Raw genomic sequence first — 24,576 nt, 5'->3', positions numbered from 1 at the left:
TGCCAGTATGGGACACCAAAGACAAAGATCCCCGTAGAGACTTAACAGGCTGTAGGGGCAAGTGCTGTTAGCCAGCAGTACGTATGAAGGCCGGCACGACACACGAGGGGGTTGGATTGCCAGCACCACGCCCGGCCGCCTTTGTCTCCCCAGTGGCGATCTTTACACACCACACCAGGTACTCATTCGAGGTTGAGTCGATCTAGGGGAGGCCCAGCACCGGTTCAGATAATCGTTACTGCTGTTGGCCTTTAGAGGGAATCCAACTTGGGGTCGCTGGGTTCATAGCGCGGCGCGCTGTCAGCTCTACGACCGTTCCACACACACACAGACTCACACAGAGACTCGCACACATACAGACTCACACACACAGAGACTCACACAGACTCACACACACACAGACTCACACAGAGACTCACACACACACACAGAGACTCACACAGAGACTCACACACACACAGAGACTCACACACACAGACACAGAGACTCACACACACACACAGAGACTCACACATACAGAGAGTCACACACACACAGACTCACACATACAGAGAGTCACACAGAGAGTCACACACACAGAGACTCACACCGAGAGTCACACACACAGAGAGTCTCACACACACACAGACTCACACAGAGAGACTCACACACACACAGACTCACACAGATAGACTCACACACACACAGAGAGTCACACACACACAGACTCATATAGAAAGCCTCACACACACACACAGACTCGCACAGAGAGACTCACACCACCACCGCCACCACTCACCCACAGCCCGGTTCCACTCCTGCTCTGGGGTCGGTCCGCGTCTCTCTAACGGCCAAACTGCCAGTCGGAAGCACGTGGCGCGAGACGCGGGGGTGGTCCAAGGTAACCACGCCCCCGTGACGTCAGAGCCATGAGCTCCTCCCCCTCACACCTGAGCTCCTCCCCCCCTGCCCCCCCTCGCGACCACGCCCCATGGTCCGCCATTTCCCTCCCCCTCGCTACCCCCTGCCCCCCCTGCCCCTCCTCGTGACCCCCCTTCCCCCCCCGCCCCTCCACATTCGCAACCCCCCATGCCCCCTCACAACCCCCCATGCCCCCTCACAACCCCCCATGCCCCCTCACAACCCCCCATGCCCCCTCACAACCCCCCATGCCCCCCCTTTTTCTCCACCTAACGAACCCCCTCTATGCTCCCCCTCACCCCCCCCCCTTGCTCCCCCATGCCCCCCCTTGCGACCCGCCCCCTCACCCCCCATGCCCCGCCCCCCTCCCCCGCTGCTACTTCCGCTTAGGCCGGGGCCGAGTGGAGGCGGCGCGCGCTGTGGATTGTGGGTGGCGAGCGGCTGATTTGGATTCCCGCTCACGGCCACCGTCAGTGGCTCGCGAAATCTTCTGAAGCGGCGGCTCGCTGGGCCTCCTCTACGTCGACTCAGCCTGAAGGTGAGAACCTCGCGCGGTGTGTCCACATCAGCAGTGGCGGCGGTGGTGGGGGGAGACAGAGGAGGCGCCTGGCCCACAGCCGTCACGTTCTGCTGAGTTCACGGCGCTGCTTCAAGCAGAGCTCGGCCCTGCTGCTGCTGCTGTTGAGAGGCACTCCCAGAGGGCCGTGTGGCTGATGGGAATTATAGTTGTGGTTAAATTATAGTTGTGGTTACAGTTGTTGGTCGTGGTTATTGTTGTGTGGTTGTTATTGTGGTGGTTGTGCAGGTGGTGGCACACGAGTTAACCCATAGCACCAGGGTCTAGCCCTCCTCTTGTACCTAGCCAGGCAGAGCAGTCAACCCACGGCACCTGAGTCTGGCCCGTGGCCTCCTCCTGCACTTAGCCTGGCACAGCCGTCAAACCTTGGCACCTGAGTTATTGTGGGGACATCACCGCCACGTAGTGGTGAATGGCGACTGTTGATGTGTGTGGGCTTGTGTGTGAGTATGATGGTGAATGCGTGAGTATCATGGTGAGTATCATGGTGAGTGTATCATGGTTAGTTAGTAATACTGAGTGTGAGTTTGACTAATTCTCCCTCTCGCTGTCTCGGCTTTCCCCCCTAACTACCTCGCCTGGTGTACAGGAGGTTGTGGGTTCGACCCCGACGCTGATGCCTGCTGTATATTTGGAGTTTGCGTGTCTCTGTCTCTCCCCGTGGTCGTGTGGACTTTTTCTCCGGGTCCTCCGGTTTTTCCCTCCACATTTAGAAACATTCGTTTAAAGTTTTGACTTAAAACTTTAGTGACTGTGATGATGAGCCACTTCGTTAAGCTATCATTGGTGCCAAGTCGCTTCTGAAAAAGAGATGTTTAGCTGAGTGGACCTTAGTCTAGTTTTCTCTCTCCTTCCCGAGCACAAGAACAAGCAGGAGCAGGGGTAGGAGCATTCTCCACTTAGTGGTGGTGACGACACCACGGCGCTTGTGCCAGGATATGTGCACCACAGATATCCATCACATAGAGACCCATAGAGTCATCACACATAGACCTATACACTCACCACGCACATACCCTCAGACTTGCACAGAGAACCATAGACTCACCACAGAGACCCATAGACTAATCAGACAGAGAACCACAGACTCAAACAGATCCACAGACTCGCACAGAGCCGTATAGACTCACCAAACAGAGACATAAACTCACCAGACAGATACCCATAGACTCAATCGTACCCATACTCACACAGAGACCCATAGACTCACCACAGAAACCCATGGACTCAGAGAGAGACCCATAGACTCACCATACAGACCCATAGAATCACCACATAGAGACCCATAGAGTCATACAAAAACGCATAGACTCACCACACAGAGAACCACCGAATCAAACAGACTCGCACAGAGCCCTATAGACTCATAAAACAGAGACACATAAACTCACCACACAGAGACCCACGGACTCTCACAGAAACCCATAGACTCACCACACACAGATCCATCGACTCACAGAGAGACCCAAGGGCTCGCGTGTGTGGTTATTTAGTTGAAGGTGGAGGGGGATTACCAGCCCCTTGCACCCATCCAGAACTCCCTGTTGCCACTGTGTGGCTGCGAGGCGACGTGAGGTTTACAGCTGGTCAGGTTTGGCGCCCCCCCCCCCCCCCCCCAAAATAGCATTTCTCACAACCACCACTGCGTTATCGACCGTCGCCATTCGCCAATAAGTGACAGTGACGTCACCACGGCGCCTGTGCCAGGCCAGGTGCACTTTGAAGCCACGTGAAGTGTCGAAGGCTCGCTGACCGGAGGTCCTGGAACAGGACCTCCGGTCAGCGAGGTGCCATGGGTTGGCTGACTGAGATGTGCCATGGGTTGGCTGACTGAGATGACTGGCAGATGCACCACCTGTTCCCTGTACTGTGCCAAATTGCTGCATATTTATCATCCGGTGTTCCGCTCGTTGTTGTGAGCGTCACTCCTCTGTTGTTGGTGGAGGGCGACTGTCTCCAACTGCCCAGTAGAAGCGTCCTTCACGAGCCTCCCTCGCAGAGGCCGATCCCGACACCGCTGGTACCAGTCGTCGGCAAAGCCCACTCAGCTCCACATCCTCCCGTACCGCATCAGTCCACCTCCACTCCAGCCCATGGCGTGCCCGCCCATCTACTCTCAACCACTTACACCACATATTCGTTAACGATGCGCACCCTAATCTGCCACTACAGTTGTGTGCAGGGTGTTGTGATGTCACGTAGTTAGACGTTTCTCCTGGTCCCCCCCCTCCGTTATAACGCGCCGTCTATCTATGGCCTCGTCGCATTGGCCTTCATGGACGAGTGGTGATGGTGAAAGATGATTCAGCGGTGGACACTGAATTACCGGGGCCCCATTTAACGTTCAGGTGACACGGGGCACGGTACGTGAATAACCTCTTATCTGTCCTGTAAGCAGACTCCTCTGCGTGGGATATTTAACACCTCTTAATGCACAGACAACAGCCAACTCAACCTTGCCTGCCGGAGGAGCTCGCTGATGATCGGACAGTGTCCAGATCTCTCAAGGATCTGTGAGCTACTCGCACACAAAGATCCCCCGTGTAGCCTTTAACAGACTGTTGGGGCAAGTGCTTTATAACATCATCAAAGGGGCGCTGCAATATGATGCAATCAAAATCACCGATCAGAGATTTTCCTATATATTGTCTTTGTTGATCGTGAATCGAGACTAATTGTATTGATTCCACTCAATCGATCTGGCAGCAAGCTCAAAATGTCCGATTTTATCTGCAATATTCTGCATTTCACAGATCATTCAAAGCAACGGTATTGATGCCCGATTTGTATGAGTGGGTGGGTGGCAGGGTGAGTGGGTTTGTGAGTGGGTGAGTGAGTGTGTGGGTGGCTTTAGTAGTTGAGCGGGTGGGTGAGTCAGATAATGAGGCACCGCAGTGGTGAGATGTTAACTCCCTCGCCCAGAATACAGGATGTAATCAATTCGATCCCGACCCTGAAGCTGTATATTTGGAGTTTTCATCTTCTTCCGTGGTCGCGTCGATTTTTTTGATTCCTTGGGGTTTGTTTTACACGTAGGCTTTCGCGACCAATATTATCCATAATAGAGGTTTTTTTTTTGGGTTAGATCGCGTAAATATATAAATGTGTCGTTAAAACCCACCACCACCCGACACAGCCAACTAGTAAGGGTTGTCACGTAATCAGAACATGCCAATTTATCACTAGTACAGCACACCGGTGTGTTGGAGAGTCAAGCCACAACATTTACAATCTGAGTACAACGTTTCGCCAGTAATTACAACTAGCTTCATCAGGCGACAGCCAGATTTGTGGAGAAGTTAGTCTGTTTCGTTCCTTATAAAGAGGCATAGATGTGGTGACCAAACTTTGGCGCTCTTGATGCAAAGTGGGGAGGGGGGGGGAGATTAATGAGTCAACGTACATTATGCATGCGCATTATGCGAACCCTTTGCGCTTGTCCTTCCGGTCCATTGTGTGCATTAAAATAGCCGGGTTTTCCCTCCGCATTTAAAATCAACATGCGTTTAAAGGCTTTGAATGCAATAAATGTTTACGTGATAAGCCACTTCGTCGACCTATTATTTGTAATCAGGTCACTTGATATACCTCTGTGGGCCTTACCTGGTAAAATAAAAAAAATTGTTTAGTTTCAGTTTATTGGATGGTTGAGTGGGTAGGTGGGATTTTGAGTGCGTGGGTGTGTCAGTTGGAGATTGAGTGGGTGTCAGGGTGAGTGGGTGGGTAAATTGGTGAGTGAGTGAGTGTGTTTGAGATCCAGTGGGTGGGTTTGTGTGAGTGGGTGGGTGAGTAGGTGGCTGAGCCGGAGAGTGGAGTGCCATGGTGGCGAGATGTTAACTGCCTCGTCTTTTATAAACTAGGTCATGGGTTCGATCCCGACCCTGACGTCTGTATATTTAGAGTGAGTGGGTGTGTAGGTGGGTGCATAGGTAAGTTCTTGAGTGAGTGGCTTGGTGTGTTGATGAGTCAGTGGGTTAGTGAGTGAGTGAGTGGGTTTGTGAGTGGGTGAGTGAGTGTGTGGGTGGCTTTAGTAGTTGAGTTGGTGGGTGAGTCAGATAATGAGGCGCCACAGTGGCGAGATGTTAACTCCCTCGCTTGGTATATTGGAGTTCGTAGGTTCCCCCCAACCCTAAAGCCTGTATACATTTGGAGTTTGCATCTTCTCCCCATGGTCGGGTGGAATTTTCTCCGGGTTCTCCGGGTTGTCCCTCCGTATTTAGAAACATGCATTTATAGAATTTGGCTGCTCTAACGTTCTACGTGAAAAGCCACTTCATTGAACTGTTATTTGTGGTCACGTGGCTTCTGAAAAATATCTATTTTGCTGTGGGCCTGACCTGGTAAAATAAAAAAATATTTTTAAAATGTAGTTTAGTGTGTGGATAATTGGGTGGGTGGGTGAGTGGGCAAGTGCATGGGTGAGTGCCTGGGTGGGTTTATGGGTACTGAGTGGCTGGGTGAGTCAGTGCCTGGATGCATGTGACGGTGGGTGTTTAAGTGAGTGGGTGACTGTGTGGGTTAGTGGGTGGGAGAGTCATATAGTGGGGGGCCACAGTGGCGATATGTTAACTACCTCGCCTCGTATACAGAAGGTTGTGGGTTCGATCCTGACCCTAATGCCTGTATATTTCCCTCCACATTTAGAAACATGTATTTAGAGGAGTTAGTTGCTATAAATGTATACATGATAAGCCTCTTTTTTGAGCTATAATTTTTGGCGATGGTGCTTCTGAAAACAATATTCATAGCTCAGTGGGCCTTACCTGGTAAAATAAACCTGGTTGAGTTAGTGGGTGGTTGAGTTAATGGGTAGTTTAATTATTGGGTGGCTTTATTATTGTTTGGTTGAGTGATGGGTGGGTGGATGATTAGTTATTTGGGTAGTGGGTGATTTGGTGAGTCGGTGAGTGGCTGAGGGAGTGGGAGGTGGTTGAGTGAGTGTGTGGGTTAGAAATGGAGTGGGTGGCAGGGTGAGTGGATGTGTAAGTGGGTGAGTGAGTAGGTGAGTGGCTGGGTAATTAGGTGAGTGGCTCGGTAAATAATTGAGCAGCTGGGCGAGTAGGTGAGTGTATGGGTGAGTGTGGGTGGGTATGTGGTTGGGTGAATGAGTGTGTGGGAAGGAGGTTAGGTGGGTAGTGGGTGGGTTATACATTGAGTGAGTGCGTTAGTGACTGGGTGAGTGAGTGGGTGGGTTAGCGATTGAGTGGCTCGGTGAGTGAGTGCTGGGTCGGTGAGTGGGTGAGTAGGTGAGTGTGTGGGTGTTAGTGGGTGGGTGATTGATGGGGTGGGTGTGTGAGTGAGGAGATGGGTGGGTGGGTTGGTGAGTGCATGAGGGAGTAAGTGGGTGGTTGGGCGTGTGCATAAGTGAGTGGGTCAGTGAGTGGGTGTGTGGGTGTGTGTAGATTAGTTTGGTATGAGATTGAGTGGGATGCTGGGTGAGTGGTTGAGAAGATAGGTGGGCAAGTTAATGAGTGAGTGGGTGGGTGAGCGGAGGGGTGAGTGACGGGTTGGGTGAGTGAATGGGTGAGTGACGGCTGGGTGGGTAATTTAACATGGGAAGTTGAGTGGGTAAGTTAGCGTGTAAGTGAGTGGATGGTTGAGTCAGAGAGTGAGGCGCCAAGGTGGTGAGATGTTCACTATTTTGCCTAGTATACAGGAGGTGGTGGATTCGATCCCGACCCTGTCGCCTGTATATTTGGAGTTTGTAAGTTCTCACCCGTGGTCGCCTGGATTTTGTTCTAGATCCTCAGGGTTTTCCCTCTGCATTTAGAAGCAACATGCGTTTAGAGGATTTGGCTGCAATAAATGTATCTGTGATAAGCCACTCGTATATCTATCATTTGTAGCCAGGTCTATTCTGAAAAGGATCTATATAGCTCAATGGGTCTTGCCTGGTGAAATAAAAAGTAAATTTCGGTTTAAAGCTTTCATGACTGCAAGGATTCATCTTCTTGGTTCTTTCGGTAAAGTCACGTAGAATGGTAATAAAATAATAAAATAAAATAAGACAATAAAATTCTCACGACGTTTTGGCCACAACACAAGTGGCCTTCTTCAAGTGAAGAGACAGGTCTGTCCGGAAGACAGAGCTTGAATGAACGCTGACATGCAAGGACCGCGTCTATTAAGCTGTGTGGGCGGAGTTAATATATGAATTTGCATGTTACTTGCATCACCTCCGGAGAGGAGGAGGGAGGGGGCTGGGAACACAGGCAGAGAGGAAACAAGAAAAGGGGCAAGTGCAACAGCCAAGGTGCGCTGTTGTGTCCTGAGTTGCCTTATGACTATGCTGTAAACTGGACTACTATATAATACAATATTATACCTTCCAATCTAAACTACATGGTATAACATCATATCATAGACAAATTCCACTTTTGAATTATGCAATACGTTACTTTACACTACCCTATACTTTAGATTATAAACTATTAGACTTGTGATATTACATTATGTCTTATTCTTTGAACCCAACTATATACCACACTGATGTATATTCATTATGCAATTACGATGCTATATATTGCCTTATGAGTTATGTTAAACATTACAATGTTATACTATTAATTATTATACTACATGTTGTAAACCATACCATTGACCGTGGTGTAAGAAGTATTAAGAGGCAGTGCCAGCGAAAGGGCTGCGGTCTGAAAATCACCATAAAATACAATCAATTAAGAACCGAAATGGTTTAAAACATCTTTCCAATGGTTACTAAGCCAGAATCCATCTTCTCGGTTGAAATTGTCTCTGTGCTTGTATATGTGGATGGCCTCATGAACGAATCTCTCATGGTAGCCGGTTGGCTTGCAAAGAACCTCTGTCTTGGAGAAGTCAATGTCATGTGAGCCCACTGAATTATAACAGTGATCTGCCACGGCAGAGGCGTTCGTCCTACCGTGTTTCATGTCTGCTTTATGTTCGCGGATGGGGTCCGATATATGTCGTATGGTTTCTCCAATGTAGCTGCTACCACAGAGGCACTTTAGTTTGTAAACGCCCGGGTACTGTATGTCTGGAACCACATCCTTTACAGATGGAACCAGATCACGGATTTTTTGTACTGTGTTGAATCGGACCTGGATCTTGTGTTTATTCAGGATTTTGGAGATATTTTTGTGACCCCCGCAATGTACAGTGAGGGAAAAAAGTATTTGATCCTCTGCTGATTTTGTACGTTTGCCCACTGACAAAGAAATTATCAGTCTATAATTTTAATGGTCGGTTTATTTGTGGTGAAGGTTGTTTTGAAAACGAGCTATGTAGCTCATTGGGCCTCACCTGGTAAAATAAACATAATTCATTGTGTAGGTGAGTGAGCAGTGTGTGAGTGAGTGCATACGTGTGTAGGTGAGTGGGCGGTGGGTGAGTGAGATATTGGGTTAGAGATATAGTAGTGGGTGGCTTGCTGAGTGGGTGAGTGGCTCGGTGGTTAAGTTAGTGGGTGGTTTAATTAATAGGTGATTTAGTTTGTGAGTGGTTGAATTATTGGGTGGTTGACTGATGGGTGGGTGAATAATTCCGTGGTAATGGGTGAGTAGATGAGTGGGCGGGTGGTTGGGTGAGTGGGGGATTAGAAATTGAGTGGATTGCAGGGTAAGTGGATGTGTAAGTGGGGTGGGTAAGTAGATGAGTGGCTGAGGGAGTGGGCAGCTGGTTGGGTGAGTGGGTGGGTTAGAAATTGAGTGGGTGGCAGGGTCAGTTGATGTGTAAGTACTGGGTGAGAAGGTGAGTGGCTCATTGAGTAAGTGAGTGGATGGGCGAGTAGGTGAGTGGATGGATGAGGGAGTGAGTGGGTGGGTGAATTAGTGGGTGGGTGAGTGGATGTTTGGGTGGGTGGATGAGTGAGTGTGTGGGTAGGTGGTTAGGTGGTTAGTGTGTGCGTTAGAAGTTGAGTGGGTTAGTACCTGAGTGAGTGAGTCGGCGGGTGGGTTGGTGAGTTCGTTGTTGGATGAGTGGGTGAGTATTAGTGGGTAGGTATGTAGGTGAGTGATTGACTGTATGGGTGGGTGAGTGAGTGAAGAGATGGGTAGGTGGGTTGGTTGGTGGGTGCGTGAGTGAGTGAGTAAGTGGGTGCGTGAGTGCATAAATGGCTAGGTGAGTGAGTTTGTGGGTATGAGATTGCGTGGGTGGTTGGGTGAGTGGTTGAGAATTAATTTTGATGAGTTAGTGGGTGGGTGAGTTGGTGAGTGAGTGGTTGGGTTAGCGTATGGGTAAGTGAGCAAGTGGTTGGGTGAGTGTGTGGGGTAGTGAGTGATTGAATAAGTGGGTGAGTGAGGGGCTGGGTGGTTGGCTTGGGTAGTGAGATTGTGGGTGGGTAAGTGAGTGGGTGAATGGGTGTATTGGTCGGTGAGTGTGTGAGTAAGTTAGTCGGCACATGATTGAGCGGGTGGCTGGCTGAGTGCGGGAGAAGATGGGTGGGTGAGTTAGTGGGTAGGTGAGTTGGTGCGTGGTTGGGTGAGTGAGGGAGTGACTGGTGGGTGGGTAAGTTAATGTGGGAGGTTGAGTGGGTGAGTTAGTGTGTAATTGGGTGAGCGGGTCAGAGAGAGGGGTGCCACTATGGTGAGATATTAACTACCTCACTGAGTATACAGGAAATCGTGTATTCGATTCTGACCCTGCTGCCTGTATATTATGAGTTTTAATGTTTTGCCTGTGTCCTCGTGGATCTTTCTCCGGGTCCTCCAGATTTATCCCTCCACATTTAGAGTCAAGATTTGTTTAGACGATTTGGCTGCACTAAATGTCAGCTTGATAAGCCACTTCGTTCACGTATCAGTTGTAGCCAGATCACTTCTAAAATGTTTTATATAGCTCTGTGGTGCTTACCTGTTAAAATACAAAATAGTTTAGTTGTAGTTTATTGGATGGGTGATTGGGTAGGTGGGTAGTTCGGTGCGTGGGTGGGTTAGAGGTTGGGTAGGTGGCAGGATGAGTGGGTGGGTGAGTAGATAAGTGGCTGGTGAGCAGGTGGGTGGGTGAGTGCATGAGTTATAGATTAAGTGGGTGGATGGGTCAGTGTGTGATTTGGGGCATGAATAGGTGAGTGGGTGGGTTAGTGGAGTGTTGAGTGAGTGGGTCGTTGAGTTAGTGAGTGGGGGGTATGCAGGTGGGTTCGTAGGTAAGTGGTTAAGTGAGTGGCTGGGTGTGTTGATGAGTGAGTGGGTTTCGCGATTGAGTGGGTGCCAGGGTGATTGGGTTCATGAGTGCTTTGGCTGGGTGTTTGAGTGGTTGGGTGGGAGGCTGAGTCAGAGTGGAGCGCCAGGGTATCAGAATGTTAACTCCCTCGCCATTTGTATAGGACATCGTGGGTTCGATCCCGATCGTGACGCCTGTATATTTGGAGTTTGCATGTTCTCCCTGTGGTTGCATGGATTTTTCTCTGGGACCTCAGAGTTTTTCATGTATATTTAGAAATATACATTTAGAGGCTTTGGCTGCTATAAATGTCCACGTGATAAGCCACTTCTTTGAGCTATCATTTGTTTGCCATGTCATTTCCGACAAGGATCTGTATAGCTCAGTGGGCCTTACCTGGTGAATTTAAAATAATTCAATTGTAGTTGAACTATTTTAAGTGAATAGGTGGATGAGTGGGTCGGTGGGTTGGTGAGTAGCTGGTTTAGTAAGTGAGAGGTTGGATGAGTGGGTGGGTGGTTGAGTTGTTGGTTTAGAGATTCGGTACGTGGCAGGGTGAGTGAGTGGGTGGGTGGCTTTACGAGTGGGTGGGTGGGTGGATAAGTCAGAGAATGGGGCGCCATGGTGGCTAGGAGATGTTAACTACCTCGCCTGGTATATTGAACTTCGTAGGTTCGATCCCGACCTTGACGCCTGCTGTATTTTTGAAGTTTGCATGTTTTCCCCGTGGTCGTGCAGGTTTTTCTCCAGTTTCTCCAGTTTTTCCCTGCACATTTAGAAACATGAGTATTTTGAGCATTTGGCTGCTATAAATTTCCCTGTGATAAGCCACTTCGTTAGGCTATCATTTGTGGCCAGGTCAGTTCTGAAAAATAGCTCTGGTAAAATAAAAAATGGTTTCATTTATAGTCTACATAGGATTGACTTCCCAGGAAGTAACACTCATTGTATAAACCCCAGAAGAATATTGTTTTGAGTCACCCAAACCAGAATGTGAACTGATATATTCGTATTTTCAAGCGAGGTTCTCGGCCACAGACCACCTGGACAAATATGATGTAGTTTAGTTTGCATATGAATTATTACTTGGGGTTTGTTGACATGATAAAGTTAATGTTTTCTTTGACAGGTCTATTGTGTTGTACACTCTGACAGGGGCTCAGGCTTGTTGGGGCAGCATCTGGCTGAAATGCACCTTCACAACAGGAAGATTGGAGAGAGGCTTCACAAGGAAGAGAAAACTATCGGTATTGAATCATGAAAATGTAAAACATGTGGAAAACTAGGCCCACCGATCCAACCCTAGCATCATGTCAACTATGTATTATGTTGACATTCCTTCGCACTGAGAGTAGGCATGCTAATCGGATCTAATGAATATGTGTAAACAGGCGATTTGTGTGTAAACAAACACACATTTCATACAGCTGTTTATTAATCGTAAAAATCAAGCGATTGAGCTAGTGAATGAGATAGACACATGCTGTCATTATTTCATACATGAACACAACTAACCAGCCAGCAGTCATGCTTTTCCACACCTAATCACATTCATCTCTTTGTTTTAGCCATCTTTGTGATGAAGGGAACTGTATTGTTCATGTGTGTGCAATGTACTTTTCAGAATATGAATTATGTTGGGTAATATATGAATTATGGCTATTAAAAGTATCTGTATTTAAGTCCATCAGGGCAAACTCTTCTGCAAAGGAGACTTAGAGCATTCAACATTGCGTCCCTTTATATTTTTGCTAATCGCAATATTTTTCGATTTAAAGCTTTCGTGACTGCAGGGATTCATATGCTTGGTTCTTTCGGTAAAGTCACGTGGAAGGGAAATAATAAAATAATACAAATAAAACATTATATAATAAAATTTTCACGAAGTTTCGACCACAACGCAAGCAGACGTCCTCAGATGAAGAAACAGAGCTGTCGGAAAGACAGCGTCTTAATGAACACTGGGCAGTGAACACTGGGCAGTGTTCATTAAGACGCTGTCTTTCCGACAGCTCTGTTTCTTCACCTGAGGACGGCTGCTTGCGTTGTGGCCGAAATGTCGTGAGAATTTTATTATATTATGTTTTATTTGTATTATTTCCCTTCTACGTGACTTTGCCGAAAGAACCAAGAATATAATCGCAATATGTTCAGGAGATAAATGTCAAGGTCTGCTAGCCAAAAGAAGGCTTTAGGAGAGAGTTCATGTAGTTTTGCTATTCATTCATTAAAGGGCAATAGAGTAAATGCTAAAATAAATGTTTCCAGCTAATTTTTTTATATACGCTAGATTTACAAGTCTATAATGTACAGAAAATACCATGGTTGGCCAGACCATCGCTCGGCATCTGCATGTGGCTCCTGGGCAGTTCAAGTGTGGCTCTGCAGAGGCGCTGCTAATTTGTAACTCTTCAATTTAACTTTATATGAAGTGAGAACAATCTGGTATCGGAGGCAGGCCATGAGTACTCCCAGGGAACTGAGATTTCTAAACTCAAAATTCCACAGCCAGTCAACACGAGTCAACTTCTGTATGGCTAATCTTTATCTCTTGTGGCTCCCGTGGCCATCTAAAGATTATGGTATGCTGCTGGTAGGGTCAGGAAAGTTGGTCACCCTTGGTATATGCGTTGATGATTTTGTGCAATGTTCAGCTGCTCCGTCACGACAGGGGTCCCAGTCAGTTTGAGACTGCTAAATTAAGGTTCTCATGTGCTTTACAGATTTTGATACAAATTTCAGTCTTGAATTTCTCCCAACAGGTATGGACCCTGGGCAGGAGGATGTAGAGTATGTGGGTTTCATACGGCTATATGCTGTGGTTACATCCCACATGTGATCTCCGCTTTAAAGTCATGAAACTGGTTGTAGCCCATTTAAATTTTAATATACCCGTTTAACACGTAGGCTTTCGCGGCCAATATCCATAATATCGGTTTTTTTGGGTTGGATCGTTGAAATAGAAATTTGTCGTTATACCCGCCACCGACACAGCCAATTCGTAAGGTTTGTCACATAAACAGAACATTCCAATTCGTGAAGGGCTCACAAGTGACGTCATCACATCTATCCCTCCAAGGAATGAAACAGGAGGATTTCTCTACGAATTTGGCTGTCCACCTAATGATGATAGTTGTAAATACTGGCGAAACGTCATACTCAGATTGTAAATGTTGTGGATTTTCTCTCCAACACTTCGGTTTGCTGTACTAGTAGCGGATTGGCATGTTCCGTTTACGTGACAACCTTACAAATTGGCTGTTAGGTGGTGGTAGGTTTAACGGCTCATTTATTTTTATGCGATCTAACCCAGAAAAAAGCATATTATAGATTTAATATACCCTTTTGTTGAAGGACAGCCTGGGTGACCAAAGTTTTATAGGAGCGGCAATAATGTTTACTTGATTAAATTAGTTTTATCATGGAGCGGTAAAATCAGCTGTTGTTCAGATGTCAGTCTAATTAGTATTACATCGTAGAAATATGAGAGTCCTTTGTGTAATAGTCTATTAACCACTGATGATGGTAACATTGGTTTAAGGTTACATTTTAAGAACTAGATTGACGTACATTTTTTCTTGCATAAGTACACAAATTTATAAAACAGTATATTTGATGAAAAAATGCATATATTTTCTTCAATTGCACAGAGTTGTACCTTTGATAACAGGGCACACAGTTACAACTGACATCACCAGATGTCACTCAAGTTCCCTCAGAGATCGATCTTGCATAACCAGTGTTCACGTAATCAGTTATGTTTTCGCTAATTACCAATTACACTCAGCCGGGTTTGACAGACTTGTATGAATGTATGTTGCACTTCCTTTCCACCGTACATAGCCAACCGTGCTAAACGGAGGTGCGGGAATTAAGCGCAGAACCTATCGTTAGGATCAATGCTGTTGTAATTTTTTATGAGGATATCAATTGGTGGCTAGAATGAGATGTTCAAAGACTACAGCATGATAATCGGTACATAACATGAGTGTCGAATTATGTCTTAAGAATTACCCAGCCATTTGTACATAAAATTCAACGTTTCTGGGTGACCGTGTTCTTCATTGCAAGGCCCGCGGGCCGGTGGCAGTCCCTGGTGTCCTTTTTACTGCGACCCCTGACGTGCAGTCCTCGACAATACACACAAGTGAAAACACCCCATCATGCTGTCAAACCCCCCAATGGTTTCAAATGTGAGATGGCTCTTTCACTGATAATGTCTTATTCGCGAAAGTGGCCCGCCTCCGAAAATGAGTGAATATCACTGTTTTAGGTCAAGGATTAGCCAAATAAAGTAGGTATTATTTGCTTATGTTTTTAAATGTCTGTAATAAAACTATATTTATGCCACCAGCTGAATGAGTGGCAGGAGGACTGGGTGACGTTCTTCTCACGGCAGCGACTGCAGCTTCAGCTGGACATGATAGAGAAGGACTACGGTGAACGGGAAACCCGCGAGCTCTGGTCTCGGCTTCAGGTTCGTAAGCCGTTTCACTCTCGCCCTTAACCCTTTCCTGTTCCGAGACGACTGCTCATTTCAGGATGGGTCTCGTTCACCACCGAATCTCGGAACGCGCAAGTGGTTCAGCGGTAATATTTTTTAGAGAGGCATAGCGCCGTTGTTTTTAAAGACATTGTACTCGCCGCAGAGCACCGTAGCGACAGGACAGCACTCTATTATAGCTGGTACCAAACTGTGCTACACACCTTCCCGCACGGCCTTGTGGGATCCTCGGTACCGATAAAGTTATTTAATATTTACTTCCTATTACGTTCCGATGACGTACACGAGATTCAGCGGTGAACGGGATGCACCCCGCAACTTGCAGTCATCTCGGAGCAGGAAAGAGTTAATACATGCAGCAGTGTAGCTCATCATGTGCACAGCCATATGGGAAACCCATTTGATCGCAGTGGGTTTTCGAGGTGACTTTAAAGGTAAAGTGGTGTTTCACACGCAGGCTTTCGCGACCAATATTATTCATGATAAAGTTTTTTTTGGCTTAGATAGCGTAAGTGTAAATGCGTCGTACACCCACATCCACCCAACACAGCCCATTAGTAATGTTTCTGACATGAACAGAACGTGCCATTTATGTTATTGCTCGGCACTCTGGTGTGTTAGAGAGGAAACGCAGAACATTTTCAAACGAGTACGACCTTTCGCTGGTGATTACACCCAGCATCATCAAGCAATTGCCAGAAGCGTTCTGGCTTCTGGCAATTGCCTAATGGCAATTGGAGTGGGTGTACGACGCATGTAAATTTATGCGATCTAACTCTAAAAAAACGTTATCATGAATAAAGTGGTGTTGTTTTTTGCGTGGTGTGCAGCTTCGGTTGGGGGAATTTTTCCGGGACGTAGAGGTGGTTCCGGCACTGCTCCACGGTGACCTATGGACTGGGAACGCTGCAGAGATTAATGAAGGGCCCGTCATCTTTGACCCAGCCTCCTTCTATAGGCACTCGGAGTACGAGCTTGCCATCGCTGGGTAAGAAAAAACTACAAACAACCAAAACAATTGCAGCAACTGCCGTTCACTGCCCTGTCTATGGCATGCAAGGTTCATTCGTATAACCTCAGTGTGGCAAGGGCTGACTCATTAAATAAATAACAGAGACCAGGTAGAGTTGTGGTTGAGATGTCTACATGCTTAGGTCTCCACCCTCTCTATTTGCTAACTTACAAAGACTCATCCTTCCTTGCTAAGGCTTTTTGGGCAAATCCTGTTAAAGCTGATACGGTGCACAAAACACTAGTGGAACGATAAAACTCTTACTTATCCACGGCACTTGAGGATGCTTGAATGTTCCAGAAACACAGTTTGTCGAACAAGGAAGACAAGTTGCCACTGATGTGCTTTACCAGAAATCCAAGCTGAAGATAATTCATTACACGTCAAATGGAATTCAAACCCTCAGAGCTGGGATATGCTTCAGTGAACAAAAACACATTTGACATGATGTTTACTGTGCAGCCATTGGTGACTAAGTTGAGACCACAGCATTCCTGCCCTCAATTCGCAGGAACGTTTGTTGATAGATGGCTCACTGAATTTTGAACGGAGGACCTCAATGGCATTGGCTCGGTGCTCTGACATTGAAATTAACCTCGAGCCACTCAATTTCCTGCATTACGTTGAATTTGTGAAAATGTTGTTCATTGTTATGTTGTTCATACTGGAACAGCAGCATTGTAAGATTTTGAATGTTTGGTGTTGTTTGGGTACAGGATGTTCCAGGAGCTTTAGCTCCACGCTTCACTCATCCTACCACGCTCTCATCCCAAAGTCACAAGGCTTCGGCAAGAGCCAGAAGCTCTAGCAACTCTTCCACTACCTGAACCACTGGAATCACTTTGGGACAGGATACCGAGGGTCATCCATCTCCACCATGCGCAGTCTCCTCAAGTGAATGAACGGTGCAGGAAATCGTGGGCTATGGTGTATGACTATAAAAATTATTATCGGCCATGATATACATTGTTGAATAAAGGCCTTCCCTAAGCCACCACTCAATCTCACAAAACTAGTCCATTTAAATGCTGTGCAATGCCCTAGGCATTCCACGTGAGTGTGACCGGGGGTCCCTTTGTTCCACATCCTGGCCGTGATCTCCACGCGAAAACTGGGTCAGTTAATGTCCGAATCAGAATCTTTAATTAGGCTGGACGAATCTGATGAGCTATGAAGCTCTTTTTTTCACAGATGTCCAGTCGGGGCGAGTCAGAAAGTTACAACAACAAACAACAGTACAAACAGATAGGAGGGCAAAGTAAAGGAACGCGAAGCAAATTTTGACTTAAAACTTTCGTGACTGCAGGAATTCATATTCTTGGTTCTTTCGGTAAAGTCACGTAAATAGAAAACAAAAAACAATAAAATAAAGACCGCTTGTGTTGCGATTGAAACGTCCTGGGTTTTTTGCTTTTATTATTTTCAATTTATTTTTTATTTGTTTTATGTATTTAATTATTTAATTTGAATTTGATTTCTTGTTTTCTATTTACGTGACTTTATTTACGTGACTTTACCAAGAATATGAACGCTAAGCAAGTCATGAAATAAAAATATGTAAGAGTTCAAATTGCATTAGTGCATCAATTCCTGCCAAATTTTTTTATCACCAAATGCCATTTTGGGCAATGCAGTATAACAAAAACAATCCCAGATGTTTGGCTAGTACCAGTTACAGTGTATGTTTTTGTTGTTGTTTTGCTATGGGAGTAAACCCATGCAGAGAAAGGGACCAGAATTAGGAAAGCGAAACCAGGCACTCCTTCAGAAGATGCCATGCACGGGCGTGACCACTGCACCACCCTGACGCCCAAACAAATGTAATTCAAATAATCTACAATACTGGCAAATAAACCCTATTAGTGTCAACCGAATATCCGGACAATCTGGCCTGTGTATAGCTGCATCGGTGTTTCTATAAGTCGTATTCAAATTGCCTGCTATGAATAATATTTTAAAGTACAGGTTGCCCACCTCTGGTTTTATTTAACTTACCAGTTGTACTCATTCTGTTTGTCACAGGTAATATGGCAAGGAAAATATTTCGCAGCACGATTAGGACAATTATGGTGACACATGTGACCCCCTCTACACAAGTAACAGTTGAGAGTCAATGCTGTGATGTTGTGCGATTGGTGCAAGCGACCCCATCGTTGTGTTTTAATGTTGAGCAGTTAAACTTGCACTGTTGTGGGGTGAGGTCAAGGCCGATGTCTGCTTGCAGCGGTGTCAAGATGAGCGTTTTGAAGAGGCTCGCGAAGGATGATACTTTGCAGTTGGGTGCAGTCTCCCTCCATTAACAACAGAGGGCAGAGGAGCGACACTCACAACAATTGGCTGAGCACTGGGCGTATACAACGCATGAAGTCGGCAGCAAGTTTATCTCAGGGAGTTGACCCGCACACGACAACTGGGTCTGTCCCGCGTGTTCACGCTATAACGCGGTTGCCTTCATTTAGGGAACGCGCACCGCCATAAGGCGACTTGTGAGCGGTCGACGCCGAACTACTTTCTTGAGCTGCGCGGTTGAGCGAGACGAGACGGTAACGCGGCGGCGTCCCCTCAAGTTGTTTGTAACCCAATTCTGACTGCGCAGTAAGAGGCGGTGGGGGGGTCACCAAGTGACACGCAGCTTGACCGTGGAGTAGACCGCGAGGACGCCAACGTCGCCTAGGCAACGCCGCCCCCCCCCCTCTGGCTCTGCCTGCCTCGCTCTGTGCACGTGAGGTGTCAACCACGTGACGCGGGCCACTGCGCGCGTTGCGTCACCGCTCACCGTGGGGGCCCCTCCGCTACGTCCACATCGTACAGTCGCACATTCATTAATAGTCACACTCTTAATCATGTTTATGGTCATCGTCATTAAAGGTGAGTTTAATAATACTACTACACAATGTGTGCATTAATATATACGGCATGAATAAAACGCACCTGTAAATATCCTAAGTAAGTTTGACCTGACATTATTGCACAACAATTGCCCAGCCACCGTGGGATGTTTATCCTCCAATGTGTATCTGGCTCTGACCTGACTTATATAAAAGTGCAGCTCTGCAATTGCTTGGTCACACCACCGCTGGTGAAAAGACCTTCATGAGAGCAAACTCTTTACGAGTATTTGGTCTACTTTTCCATATAACAATAGGTTTTACCCTTTCTGGCAATACAACAGGTGTCAATATGTTAAAACACCAAACAGAATCCTCATTCAAGGAATCCTGTCTGCATTAACCACACGTACTTGTGGTGAACATTCTTTGAAACTGATTAGTCCACACCAGGAAGGTCCCATATTCTACTTTTCCACGTTGACCAGATGTGTTGGAAGAGCCGGCTGAAAGCCACACTTTGCTGCATCACACACGACTTGCCGATCAGCTGTGGTGTGCCCATTTAGCGACCTCTGGTCTGTGAGTTCCGTTTACTAACCATTAACAGCATGGCAGCTTTCTAATTGGCTTGTGTGACAATTCACCTGTGTCATTATCTCTTGCACTGCCTGAAATAAGTTTTGGCGTAAGGGAGGGAAATTATGACTCACCCACCTGCACCTGCCTTGTGCTCCCAGACACCTAAGGACCTTACTACCGCTGTGAGAAATTGACGGGCGTAGACTGCTGTATGGCGATGATGTATTCACGTCGTTCCTGCTGTTTTCCTCTTTTGCTAGGTGATGCAATTGGTGTGCCAACACCTCCAGATGCAGTTCCTGAAGGACCTGGGCATTCGGGACATGTTCGTTTTGCCTGTGATGAATGAGTTTGTCCGAACACACAGGGAAGTCAGCCTGTTCATCGAGGTGCGTTTCCCATGTTTATTTCACTCGATTGGTCGTCTGTTTGCAAGGTCATGCTCTGCCCAGAGGTCACCCACTGAGATTTTTTTTACCGTAACATTACCGTCACTTGGGTTTGGTGATCGATTCAACGGGGCAAAAATATTTGTAAGAAGCGTAAACATGGCAACGTGATCATTGTCAGACCACGGAGAACCTTCAGAATGCCGAGTATGATCTTTAAATTGATCCTGGACTCGTTCGGGGGATATTTGAACAATTTGAATATTGGGGCGATATTGTCTTGCTACGGGTCTGAGTGAGAAGTCTCCCAGCGGTTTTTTGAGTCCATAATCGAGATTTTTGGGTTAGAGCACGTAAACATGCACTCAATGATACACTAAATATGCACTATTTATTTATATATATGCTAAATTATTTTGTTGATATGTAAACTCTGACTTTAACATAGCCACTTCCATGACCAGTTACATGCTAATTCCTCACATTAACATTATGTTAATCTCCCATTTACATGCTAATTTCTGACTTTAACATCCTGCTAATATATCACATTAGCATAGCTACTTCAATGCTAAATCGTTCTGTTGATATGTAAACTCCTTTGTCAAGGTGCTCCGCTCCTCCCACCCAGCTTAAAATACGCTGCCAAGCTTAGCAGTGTTCATTGGAGCGCTGTCTTTCCGACAGCTCTGTTTCTTCACCTGAGGACGGCTGCTTGTGTTGTGGCCGAAACGTCGTGATAATTTTATTTAATAGTTTTTATTTTATTATTTTATTATTTCCCTTCTACTTGACTTTACCGAAAAAACCAAGAAGATGAATCCCTGCAGTCACGAAAGCTTTAAATCGAAAATCAACACACGTGGTACGAAACAAGTATCATATGTTATAAGAATAATATAAACATGCAATATTCACGGCAATGGCAGTGTTGTTCAGCGTGCCCTGCTGTGGAAGCCAGCCACATGAGTTTGATAACCAGTCATGACTAGTATCAGTGGAAAGCAAAATCTGAACTGGTTCAATGCTTTGCTGACCCAGACTGAGCAGTATGGAGTGCTAATAAGTTAACCGGATGATACATTATTATTTGGCAATGCTGCTGCTGCGTTGGCAGTGGTGCCCAAGAACAATTAACTAAAAAACTCAACACATTAGTCAGTAATGTTGTGGCCTCAATAGACACAACATTATATGCAACGTTTCGGGCCATGGTCCTTCTCCCATTTGTACAATGAAAAAGGGCCATTGCCCAAAAGTCTACATTTTTTCATTTTTATTTAATTTTAAGGTCATTGTTATTGACGAACGTGTTGAGTTACCATGATAATTAAGAACAGATTTTGGTAGAAAGGTCCTGTTACTATGATGAATGTATCCTCTAGACAAACATACAAATTCATCACAGGGTTGCCTAAAGCTTGCCAATAGAAAATAATGCCGATTAAGTTGTGGGCACCCGACATTCACTTGCCCTGCGGCCACTCCCTCAACGACACGAGTCGCATTGACTCAGGGTCCCGCGGGTAGTTCCATGACTCGGTGGTCCAGGAGAGTGGCACGAGCGATGCGGGCATCAGCTGGGCGCCACAAGGGCAGCCATGCTTCGAGTCACTCGCACAGCTCCCTGTTCAGCACGACGTGAACGCATTCCCAGCCTTCTGATCTATGTGGCTTTTCCGAATCAAGCAAATTGTCACTGATAATTTAGCACATTTGCTATGCTATTTAAAAAATATCTAGCGATTCATTTTATATAGCGTCGTTCATGATTATTGCATCTCAGAATTTCTGAGGAGCCAAAGACCAAGCTGGAATATTGCAAGGGAGGTGAGCCTGCACCAACAATTGCCCTGCATTTCTATATATGTTCAGATGTTGCCAGCCAATTAGTGAGTGTGTATATATGTGGAAGGAAACTGGAGCACACAGATAAGTCACTGCTGAGTGCATTAATCACCCTTTGTGAGATTTGACGCAGCATGTAATTAAAATATATTTCCAATTTGTCTTCGGGTGATTTTGTAGGTGTTTGTTTTAAGCAAGAGGAGAGTGGAGTTTTAATGCCATGTCCTGAATGGGCCTTCCATTACAAAGTCCTCATTCAGGATCCCAGTCCCACAACATTTCAAGCCTCCCTCTCAGTTCTACTGCTCTTTGCACTGAACATTTAAACCTACTTATTGGGCCTTCTGATATGCCCTCTTTGGTATCATGACATGCCATTTCCTATACTGGATCATTGTAATCATCGCTCCATCATGCCTCCTTGTCAGTCAGTAAACTTCTAACATTGGTGTCGTGTGTGTCTGTTGCAGGGATACTCTGGGGGGCCCTTTCTTTGCCAGGACTCAAACGGCCGCTGGTTGCTTTCTGGAATCACCAGCTGGGGTGTTGGCTGTGCACGGGCATACCAGCCAGGTGTCTAGCGCACAGTCGCCAAGTTCATGGACTGGATTCACCAGAACATGCAGTAGTCTCTTATACATTTCTGCACAAGCAGAATACTATAGATCAGGGATATAAATATTTTGGGAACTAAACATCAAAATAATTAATTAAGGCAATAAATATATTTTTCTAAAACTGATTTAAAGTTAATGTTAAAAGGTTAATTTAATGAGCTGAATGCTATATTTTAACTGCACCATAATGCAAAAAAAAATTCCAAGTGAACACAGATTTTGGGTCAAATCAGAAAAGTATTTTTTTTACATGCGTTGTCAATAGCGTTTTTATCTTTTGGGTTTGCCACACATGTCAACGGGCCTGGCAAAGCAAACATGAGCATGATGTTGGCATTGGCAGGAGATGAAGACAGAGCTTGCTATTTTTCAATGTTGCTTAATTCTTTCAAAACTGACACAATGGACAATGAATGCACTGTCTAAATATTTGGCCCAACCTGATTATACATGCTAGCAAAGTGAGTGTTGTCCAAACTACGTATGATACATTTATATTCTTGTTATATTTTGACCTGGGTCATCAACTCGCATCTCCCATACATTAATTGCCATGGATGTTGAGCAGTAGGGGTACTCAGAGGGGGTCTATTGGCCTTCTAGGGGACCACTGCAATGATCGGGGCATCCAGAAGGGATGATGAGTTCCACAGGGAGAACGTTCTTCATTGCCTTTGAGTGTCCATGGCAAGGTTATTGGTGATTACCTTCACCTCCCCCGGTCAACACAGTCCATGAGTTTGTGAGTTTTGCTTTACTAACGACATGAAAACAAGACTGGTTTGCACAAGGAGCCTGCAAAAATTTTATTTAGAAAACCTCATGAAACGTGATGCATGGCACTTATCTGAGACGCCCCTTATCTGAGACGCCCCTGTGTAAATGGCGTGATATCAAGACCATTATTATCATAGTGAACTACATGACGTGTGTAAGAAAACTATATAAACATCTATTGGAAACATTTCATGAAAATATGTACAAAAATGAACACTTTAATAGTGTTTCATGGTATTCCAAAAATTTAGACATTTGATTGGTTAAGATGGTTTACTCGTTGGGATGATAAATGGCAATGATCCTTCATCATGTAAAAGACTGTAAGCTGCTTTCAAAAATATATATTTTTTGAAGATCGTATTCACACTCTGCAACAGTCTATTTTCCACATCAAACCATAACGTGTCTGTCGACTGCAATTGAAAATTGATGCATGCTTAGTAGCGATCGGGTGAATAAACATTGCAATGTGTCACATGTTCGTGTCTGGGTGGCTTTTGCTTGAGATTAGGGATCTTGTGAAAAAAGTTATAAGACTTTATATGAAAACCTCCACAGAGGCCGATTTTGACACTGTTGGTACAAGTCATCAGAAAGTCCAATTAGCTCCATCCACATCCTTCTGAACCGCATAATTCCATCTCTCTTCTAGCCTATGACACATCCATTTAGCCCCATCCAGCCAAACAAGCTGTATCATGGGACCTTTTTCCAGAATCAAAGTGTGAAAAATAATAAAAGGTTTTATCCTTTCTGGCAGTAAAGCAGGAAGTGGTGTTAAAATGTTCAAACAACCAATTAGAAACCTGTTGCAAGGAATCAAGTTACTGCATTAACCACACACGTGACTTGTGGTCAATATGCAAACAAACATGCTCTGATAATATTTGAATTGTCTTTGAAACTGATTGGCCTACACCAGAGACAGCCTTCTTTATGACCTAGTCTCACCACCAGTGTCAGATCAGAGATCGCCAAAAGGGGAACAGTGCAAAGGCAATGCCACACGTATCGGAGCATTTATAGCTAACCACTGCCCACAGCTCCCCAATCACTCGGTGTGCTCACCGCGGTGCCACCACTCCCCCCTCACAATGTGCAAACCACTACGCCACCAATCTCCACATTCTCACAGTGCGCTCACCGCTGCGCCACCGGTCCCCACTCACAGCTAGAATATGAATTAAATGTCCACAGTCATCGTTTTCTGATTTCCGAAATAATACGAGTTGCATTTCATTCAACATTGGGGAGGGGTCTGCCCTTCATTTAAGGCCCTGGCTGCTTACAGAATTGTCACAGACTGTTTTGCCTCAGCAGCTTTCCTCTTTTCTCCTGATGATGATCGAAACGTCGTAGTTTTTTGTTATTTTTAAAAATTATTTTCTCTCAACTTAT

The 24,576-nt window shown here is 45.8% G+C and overlaps 1 protein-coding gene across 1 annotated transcript; it reads left to right on the top strand.

Annotated features, from left to right (window-relative positions):
* Nucleotides 1–1,304: 1,304 nt before the first annotated feature.
* On the top strand, nucleotides 1,305–23,655 carry LOC142924066 (fructosamine-3-kinase-like). The gene is made up of 7 exons (XM_076065513.1): nucleotides 1,305–1,438; nucleotides 11,748–11,865; nucleotides 14,973–15,095; nucleotides 15,953–16,110; nucleotides 16,851–17,039; nucleotides 19,805–19,933; nucleotides 22,252–23,655. The coding sequence occupies exons 3-5, from the start codon at nucleotides 15,039–15,041 to the stop codon at nucleotides 16,867–16,869; spliced, it is 234 nt and encodes a 77-aa protein (XP_075921628.1). The 5' UTR covers nucleotides 1,305–1,438; nucleotides 11,748–11,865; nucleotides 14,973–15,038; the 3' UTR covers nucleotides 16,870–17,039; nucleotides 19,805–19,933; nucleotides 22,252–23,655.
* The last annotated feature ends 921 nt before the right edge of the window (nucleotides 23,656–24,576 follow it).

This window comes from Petromyzon marinus, chromosome 8 (genome assembly GCF_048934315.1).
Source record: "Petromyzon marinus isolate PM22_M1 ecotype Great Lakes invasive population chromosome 8, UKy_Petmar_22M1.pri1.0, whole genome shotgun sequence".
Lineage (NCBI taxonomy): Eukaryota > Metazoa > Chordata > Hyperoartia > Petromyzontiformes > Petromyzontidae > Petromyzon > Petromyzon marinus.
Note: the sequence above shows the minus strand (reverse complement) of the source record. Positions and strands in the feature narration are given on the sequence as shown.